This window comes from Peromyscus leucopus, chromosome 22 (assembly GCF_004664715.2).
Source record: "Peromyscus leucopus breed LL Stock chromosome 22, UCI_PerLeu_2.1, whole genome shotgun sequence".
NCBI classification, from domain to species: domain Eukaryota; kingdom Metazoa; phylum Chordata; class Mammalia; order Rodentia; family Cricetidae; genus Peromyscus; species Peromyscus leucopus.
The window spans coordinates 41086967-41096111 of record NC_051081.1 but is presented as its reverse complement, the minus strand read 5'-3'; the positions used below and the strand labels follow the sequence as shown (position 1 = coordinate 41096111).

At 47.8% G+C, this 9145-nt stretch overlaps 1 protein-coding gene across 1 annotated transcript in view; it reads left to right on the top strand.

Moving 5' to 3' along the window:
- Window positions 1-3946: 3946 nt before the first annotated feature.
- LOC114692032 (b(0,+)-type amino acid transporter 1-like) overlaps window positions 3947-9145 on the top strand; it is a 10782-nt gene continuing 5583 nt past the window's right edge. The window contains exons 1-4 of the mRNA XM_028867647.2: window positions 3947-4766; window positions 7743-7876; window positions 8041-8170; window positions 9059-9145. The exon at window positions 9059-9145 is cut by the window's right edge and continues 38 nt beyond it. Coding sequence (XP_028723480.1) covers window positions 4005-4766; window positions 7743-7876; window positions 8041-8170; window positions 9059-9145 — 1113 coding nt within the window. The 5' untranslated portion in view covers window positions 3947-4004. The remainder of the gene's footprint in view (window positions 4767-7742; window positions 7877-8040; window positions 8171-9058) is intronic.

Here is a 9145-nt window from a genome sequence, read left to right as displayed (position 1 = left end):
AAGTGGTTGGGTTACAGGTGAGACAAATTTTTCCTAATCAAAAGATTTGAAGTGGGAAGACCCACCCTAAATCTGGACCTTTTGAGGTGGGAAGATCCATCTTGAATCTGGGCCATACCTTCTGGCGGCTGCCTATATAAAGGACATGGCAGAAGGAAGCTCCTCGCTCTTTGCCTGCTTGTCCTTCCTTGCTGCTGGTGGCAAGTCCATTCCTTTACTGGCATTAGAGCCTACCTCTTCGGGATCCTGGTGTATACCAAAAGTCGTCAGAGACATCCAGCCTCGTGGATGGAACAACTACAGGATTCTTAGACTTTCCGTTGGTGGACAGTCATCGTCAAACTAGCTGGACCGCAGCTCTATGCTACTCTAGTAAATTCTATAGCTGTGCTTAGGAGGCTACTCTTGCAACAGGTGTGAAAAGTAGACGAACACTCAGGAGCCACGACAGTAAAGGTCCCAGTGTCTGTTGAAAGCTTTCCTGACACGTTCATGAGCTCCAAGTTGTCGGTATGGCTAGCTTGAGCTAGACGAGCCTGAAGGGAAGCTGTTGGCTCACTTTTGGAGCCAACGTCTTCACCCCAAATTCCAGTAAGTTCTTCTTACCTTCCTGTAACTAGCAAAGGTTCCATTATTCAGTATTTTTTTTAAACAAAAGGGATGATCAATTGGGGAAAAAAAAGTTACACATACTTGTGGTGGTAATCTAATTGTACTGAAATGTGATTTTGATTGTATGTTAATAATAAAAGTTGCCCAGAGGTCAGAGCTCAGAGCTAAAAAACTGCATATGGAGTTAACTTTCATTGTGGCAAAAGTTAGCCACTGAACAACAAAGTATCCTCGAATCAACAGGACAAAATGGACAGACAGAACACGAAACAAAGGACTACTGATTCTTGCCAAAACAAGTGTGGTTATGGCTTTATCAAAAGGCATCTTCTGAGGCCAGGACAATATGGCCCCATCCCTGAAGTGGCCTTCGCATCCGGAAAAGGTACGGTGCCCTTTTCTTCGAAGGCAGCTTAACAGGCAGAGGGCCGATGGCTTCTGTTGTACAATGGAACAGCAGCTGAAAGCTCATGCCTCTCGAAAGTAGACTGGCATTTAATAGAGGGATGTGGAGAAGAAGGGGATGCTGAGATGAAGCCATATATACACAGCCAAGAAGAATGGACAGCTGAATTTAAAAACTGTCAACAATTTCCAGAATTTAAAATCCTGAATCATGACAGGACACTAGTAGAATTCAGGTGTTTCTGGTACGTGGACTGCTCTCACCCAATGTGAGGTTGAACTGTTGACCTTGTGTACATCCTACTTCACAAATGAGTCTGTCAGATACACTAAGCCTATAGGCTGAAGATGATGCCCCAACACTGTGGAGAAACCTCAGGTGACTGCCCAGGCAGCTGGCTGTTTCTGTCAACTCACAAAATTTTTTGGAAGTTGCTTGCATGCACTTCCTGTTTTTATTTTTGTTAGCTAATATTATTTCCTTCTTGGGTCTCTGAGGGAGTTGAAGATTAGTTAGTTATGGTTGAAGATTAGTTAGTTATAGTTGAAAATTAATTAGGATAGAAAGTGCATTAGATACATCTTGGATTTACCAAAATAGGATAGATAATGGAATTATTTCTCTGATTTGTCAAATACCTGTTTAGGTATTTATTACTTGTATATATTGTATATAGTTATTGTACTTTTGTATATAGTTTTTCTTTTGTTAGTTATAACCTTTTGCTTTTTTTCTTTTTATTAAAATAGAAAAGGGGAAATGTGGTGGTAATCTAATTGTACTGAAATGTGATTTTGATTGTATGTTAATAAATAAAGTTGCCCGGGGGTCAGAGCTATTAGAGCCATAGCAAGAGTGTGGCGTTGGTGGCACACGCCTTTAATCCCATAGATCTCTGTGTGTTCAGGGATAGAGCCAGCATTGGAGACATATACCTTTAAGACCTAGGGGGCTGTACATTCAGACAGTGACGAGGCAGTCACGTGTTTGGGTTTACAACCAATGAGAAGGCAGAACAAAATACTATAAATAGACGAACAGACAGGAAATAGGTCTCTTTTGGGAAGCTGGGACACCGCAGGTGGAAAGGTGAGATTTTAGCTCTGAGCTCTGACCTCTCGGCTTTCTCTTTTACATTGTTTTTGTGTTTCTTATTTAATAAGACGGTTGGTTATATCAATACATACTATCCTGAAATAAATACTGTTTCTAGACGAAGGAAATTTAGTATTGTTAAATTGTTGGAGGAACCTAGCAGTGTCTCTGTATCTCCGGTAAACAGAGTGGATAGTTGTTTTCTAGAAGTGCTTTAACCTTGAAGAAACCATTGCGGGAAATAATGATGGCTTTCTGTGACTTCTAGAGTTGTTTTCTGAAGCAGCTTTATAGCCTGAAAGACTTCGATCACCAGACGCTTCTGGCACACTTGAAGCTCTTGGATTGTTGGGTACTACAAACGATACCCAGGAAGAACTAAGGTAGCAGGGGCGTGATGCTTACCTACAGAGAACACATAGATTAGGTCGGGGACTTTGGTATGAGTAACTTATTCACCCAAAAAAAAACAACTTTGCATAACCATCCACAAATACGCCTTTGTTCGGCTATTCGAGGGTCAAGCCCATCAGAGGCTGGATCTACCTGCTGCCGCATAGGCCTAAAACATTCATTTTGGACTGACGTCTTCCTTCAAATGACTCACATAACACAGAACACCCAACATTAAATATAATTTATTAATTTAAATATCCCTTTAATATCAACTTATTAATTTACATATATACACACACACACATCCTTTTAATTGTTTCTCTTCCTGTTATTAATATCAATCCCTCTTTTCCCCAGTGGAACCAATGAATGTTATCCAGCGAGTAAGGGAAGTGGCCACAGTGATGACATGCTTGCTTTTGCTTCATATACTGTCCAAGCTTCTTCAGATTGTTAGTTAATTCTTCAGGTAGTTCTACAAGAGAGGTGTTACTAACCGATGGAGGGCTAAGATGAAGTTCAGAGATCCCGCTCAAGGTCGTACATCTGTGAGGCCGTAGATCTGAGATCAGCAGTACCATCCTTAGAACAGTGCTCTCTCAGTTTATGGTTTAGTTAGCATACACGCAACAGGTTCACTTGCCGAGTTTTCGTACATACTTCGTTTTGGTTGATTGACCACCCCCCACCATCACCACTACCACCTGGGGGAGTCTGAGACATCTTTACCAAGTCTACCGGGAAGCAAGGATTCCAATACCCGTCTTAAAGCCTTTTGTGAAAAGTCGAGCCCAGAGAAGAACCAGGAGGTTTGGTGAAGGAGACACTGGATATGGAGCTTGCTCCCCGCCAAGAAGGAAGGAAGTGGCTGGGAGTCCAGGCTTTACAGGTGATGTGGAGGCAGAGGCGGAATGGGGGATCCGAGGGGCAGAGGGGTACAATGGGATGGGGGAGGGGGAGATGTGGGAAGTAAGGAAGACGCAACTGCTTGGCTGTCCTACTGATACTGAGTTAAGCATCCAGCTGTCATGTTGCAATGGAACAGGGTAATGGAAAATCCTCCCTTCCTTCTCTCCCTCTCTCCCTTCCTTTTTTTTTTAAACCCTTCTTGCCCTCTCTCTCTCCCTTCCTTTCTTCTCCACCTCCCACCTGGTTTTCTGAGGATGGAACTCACACTGGGCCGAGCAAACACCCTCTTACATGAGCCCCCACCCACCCCCCAGCTATTAGTAGAGATTTCAAAACCCCTTTCTCTCCCGGGACCTTTCACGGCCGATTCTGTCCCGTGGCTCCTACAGACTGTCTGCACTGAGGCTTGAGCTGGTCTGGTGCATGCTAGATCAGCTCCTTCTAGATCGCACCCTGCGTCTTTGCCCTCTGGCTTGGACTCCCTCCAGACACTGTAATCATTAACGCCTCCAGGAAACCCACAGATGATAGGTACCGGAGCCTGTCCCTGTCACCAACCAGAGGCAGTATCCGCGGAAGCCTCGAGATGGAGAGAAGTGAGGAGAGAGACGGCAGTGACGGGCCGGCAGCAGGGCAGGAGCAGAGCAGTGGGGCACCCGGTCTGGCCCTGAAGAGGGAGATTGGCCTGTGGAGTGCCGTGTCCATGACTGCGGGCTGTATGATTGGCTCTGGCATCTTCATGTCCCCACAGGGGGTCTTGGTTTACATGGGCAGTCCTGGAGCCAGTCTCGTTGTCTGGGCGACGTGTGGTCTCCTGGCCATGATGGGCGCCCTGTGCTATGCTGAACTGGGCAGCCTGGTTCCTGAATCTGGGGGAGACTATGCCTACATTTTGCGAACCTTTGGCTCTTTGCCGGCCTTCCTGGTTATCTACACATTTGTTCTGGTGGCCAAACCAGCTGCCATCACTGCCGTCTCTCTGAGTTTCGCCGAGTATGCACTGGCTCCCTTTTACCCAGCCTGCTCCTCGCTCCCTCAGATCATGGTCAAGATCGTTGCTTCTTCCTGCATCCTGTTGCTGCTGCTGATCAACTTCTGGAGCTCACGGATGTCCACGGTGGTGATGAACGTGTGCACGGCCGCCAAAGTGTTCTCTCTGCTTGTCATCGTGGTGGGTGGGGCCGTGGTGCTGGCTCAGGGCCGCAGTCGTACAGAATCCCTGCCGTTCACCTTCCACAACACAACCCAGCAGGCAGGGCGCATTGGAATGGCTTTCTACCAGGGCCTGTGGTCCTTTGATGGCTGGAATAACATCAACATGGTGGTAGAGGAGCTCAAGAACCCAAAGGTGAGTTGAGTGCGCGGATCTGGGGGTGAACCTCTGAACATCGGCAGCTCCGAGAACTGGGGTTCCCACTACTCAAATGACCGAGCTCATTAACAATCTAAGTGGAATCGAGGCCCCCCTGGATGTACTACTGGTGGGACCTGAATGGTGGCCCATTTGCCTTGATTAGTTTGTGGGATTTTAACTATGGCTTCTAACTAATGCAGAGTACTTCATACTGTCATACCCCATGGACTCATCCTTCTGCTTCTCGAGGTAGCCATCAATGCCCATTTTTTACAGGGGAAAACTGAAGTCTGCAGAAGGGGAATTGCTCTGAATTCATACTTGCCAGCATTCTTAATTGATGCTGCTGGCTAGCTCCTGGATTGTTTCCTCCAGAACATTGCAGTAGATACTTATACGTAGTTTCTGAAGCCTGGGAGCCACTTTTGGCTTGGGGAACAAGCCAGCCATGCCTGTTCACCCTACCTGTGAGCCTGGCCTGGATAATCAGTGTGCTGGCTGGTCTGAAGGGCTACCCGGGACTTGGTTGTGGCATTTGGATCTTCGGTTATTAATATACTGACTCTTTGCTATAAATATATTTTCTGAGATGTTGTTTGTTTTCTTTTTTCTTTTTCCCCTTGCAGGAGTTTCAAATTCTCACAGAATGGGAATTGGAAGTCTTCTGTTGTCCCCACTGGGCTGGCTTAGGGGCATTCCAACTTTTAGAGTCTTGGCAAAGGCTCACTGGAGGGCAACTTGAGGAGAGAATGGCAGCTTAGAGAGAGAAGTATAAAAGCAGAGACGGGGAGAAGGGAGGAGACAGAGGGAGAGACAGACAGAGAGAGAGGAAAGAGAGAAGAGGAGAGACAGAGGAAGGAGACACAGAGACAGAGGAGAGAGAGTCCTAAGATCTCATCCTTATTTTTATTTTTCTTCTTTGGGACACAAGTCTCACTGTAGCCCAAGTGGGCCTCGAACTTGCGTTGTGGCTAAGAATGCCTTTGAACTTCTGATCCTCACCCCGGAATGGTGGGATTGCAGGAGTTACTGGCATGCCTGGTGGTTTTAGTTTTTTTTTGCATATAATCTCATGGTCCTAAGTCTTTGTCTATGAAAAGGGACCGTTGTAATAACTGCCCTGACTTCCTTACAGGGCACTGAGGTTTCACTGGTACATTCTTGGCAGATGGCTTGGGAAACTGTCAAGTAAGTGGGTAGCATGTGCATGTGGTGGCCTGACAGCCACAGAGCCCCCTTTCTCAATCTAGACCCTGGGCTTTCAGCTAGGTCAAGGAAAGAGCAGGGTCCTGAAAGTTGGCCCCTGAGGTTGAAGACAAACTCCCATGGTTTACAGTGGTTATCAGCAAAGCTTTTCTAGAAAGGATCCAAGGGTTAAGATTTTAGGCCCCATATTTGTTAGTCCCTGTCACAACTACTCAGTTCTGTTATGGTAGCAGGAAAACTGCCACAGGTAAGTAAAGGAACACAGCTGTGTTTCAATAAAACTTTATTGACAAAAATCAGGCCACAGGCTAGAACTGGTTCGTGGCTAGTGTTTGCTGATCTCTGCTAGAGCCAGGACTTTTTTTTTTTTTTTTGATGTGGGTTTCAAAGGAAAGCCTAAGCCAGTCACCTGAATGCCAGCATTTGAAATTCTGCCCTAACTTGTTCTAAAGGGTGTATTTAGTTCATACTTTCCTCACCTCCAGCAAAGAAACTACAGAAACTTTGCCAAACCAGGGTCAGCCTTATATGCAGACTCCTTGGGATTTGAATGAAGAATTCAGGGCTCTCAACGAGTACAGAGAGTCTCACTGTTCTTGTGGTATATTGGCCAGAAACATATCTATGATCCCACCCAGGACTCTACCGTTGTCACGGCTCATTACTACTGGGAAAGTTGCCGAGGGAGAGGTCAAATTCAAAAGCATACTAGGTTCCCTGCCCTGACTACGTGTGAGGTTGACTCATGCATACTGGGTGCTCACTGTGCCCAGGGCATCCCCGAAAGGCCTGTGGGAGTGAGAGTGCCTTGGCTACAGGTAGCCTTGTGTGAGCCGAGGCAGAGCCACATTCCAACCCCTGGGTGGTAAGACGGTAGCTGCTATATCCATTCTGTGACCAAGACACTTTCTTTTGAATTTAGAGTCCCGGATTTTAAAGCTGAGGGGAACTTGGGGGGACTCATACAAGAGTCCGTGACTGTCTCATTTACTTCATTATCACTAACGTGCGGCATGGTCCTCGAAGGAGGGTGACCGACAAGGCAGAACAGTCAAATAAGGCCTCCTGGGGGAGGAGACTGGAGTTTAACCACAGCTCTGCAGAAAGCAGTGTGAACATGAACTTGGAGGCCAGAAAGGACAGAGCCTGCCAACGTTCACAGGTACACAGGGAGTAAGGACAGGGTCTACACGGCGGCTGGTGGTTACCAAGAGCCGAGATAGGTCGAGATGATTGCCCCATTCTGTGTCCCCCTCCTTTCCTTTCCCTCTCCAGGTCCAAGAATTCCCACAAGCAGAGCTCAGTCCTGGCAGAAAGCTCTGGAAATTGTCTTTGCTTTAAGGCTAAAGAGGAGATGTGCTAATCAGATGTTTCCATGAGGGGCCAATCATGCCTATGGCAAAGCAGACGGGTGACATCGTTAGCTTCCTTTCTCTTCTGCGGGAAATTCTCCTTCCCACCTTCCCCAGTCATTTCCATGCCTCAAAGAGAGCCCAGGTAAAGGCCCTCTTCATCCTGGAAGCCCTGGTGATGCCTCTGCCATCCCCTCTGTATCTCCACCGCCCTCTGTCTAGGACCTTATGCCGCTCACCACACACCTGCCTGATTGTGTGCCCACGCCATGGGGATCGTGTTCTCATGGGGCAGGAACACAATGCTTCCGTTCCCCAGGGTCCGGCGCAGTGGCCCTGTGGACAGCATAGTTCTGAACGCCTCCAAAGGCCTCCTTGGCTAACCTTTGCCCTCTTCTCCCTGAGCCTGCAGCGGAATCTAGTGTGGGCAGTGATGATTGCCATCCCCCTGGTCACCATCCTGTACGTCCTGGTCAATATCAGTTACCTGCTGGTTATGTCGCCCTTGGAGATCCTCTCCTCTGACGCCATGGCTGTGAGCTGGGGGTGAGTCTGTCACGGGATGTGTGCCTTGTATTGAGGGAGGGTGCTCTATATGTGGATCTGAACTAGTCTTTAAATGCATCGTTTTCTCTACTTCCCAGGAGGCTTTGGGGCCCCTTTCCAAGTCCCTGCTAGAATTCTTTCCCTTGATGCTTCTGTTGTTCTAGGAACCAGGTTCTGGGGTCCTGGGCCTGGCTGGTGCCCTTGGCTGTTGCGCTTTCGACATTTGGTACCGTCAACGGGTCGTTCTTCAGCGGCAGCCGTTTGTGCTACGCAGCTGCCAGAGAAGGTCACATGGTAAGAGGCAGGGACCTGGGGTCAAGTGAGGTGGTCAGGGCTGCAAGGAGGTGCTGGGAGACTTTTCACCTTTGCCTTCTCCCACCCGAGCTTAGCATTTAGACCAAGCCTGGACCTCCCCGGTCAGATGTGGCCCTCTTTTCTCCTGAGAATGGGACACAGCCCTTCCATACCTTTCCGAAGTATTCCCAGTTGCTTCCAGGTTTCAGGGCTGTCATGGTTCTGGATTATGTGAGGTGGAAGAGATAAGTGTTAGAGCCTATCTGTGAATAACAAGAGTACAGAGGCCAGAGGAAGGGGGCCCCCGAGTACACACAATGCCCCTTTCCCTCAGAGATTCTTTGCCCCTGTGTTAGCTTTTACTAGGATAATAATATTGAATAACAGGCAACCCCCAGACTGCCAGTGACTTGCAACGTTTAACGGTTGCTCTTCGTGTTATCCGTAGCCCTGTTTGGGTCATTCTGATTTTGGAAGGAGACTGTTTCTACTTCAGGGATGCAGGCCAAATAAAGCAGAGGTGGCTCCTGAGAGGCGTTTCTTGATTAACTCAGGAATTGGGGTTTAAGATGTCAAACCAAACGTCTAATCACATGTAGGGTATTTGCTTGTCACCTGTGCTCATGTTTTTTATTGGATGAATTCAGTGACACAGTCTAGCCCACATCAATGGTTGAAAACTGTATTCCTGACATAGAGGCAAAGAGTGGGAGACTGACTATTTGGAGGGTAACAATCCAGTGTGTCATAGCAGCCCAAGGAAACGTAGGCCCTGGAAGCCATGGTACTAACGACCATGAGACTGGGCACGCTGGTGTCCAAAGCATGACGGGACAGAGTGTGGTTTGCGGCTGTTCTGCAGCTTCCCTCACGCCAACCATTTTCCAGCCCCAGCTTATGTCCATGATTCATGTGCACCGACTGACACCAGCCCCAGCCATGGTCTTCACCACAGCTGTGGCTTTGGTCCTGCTC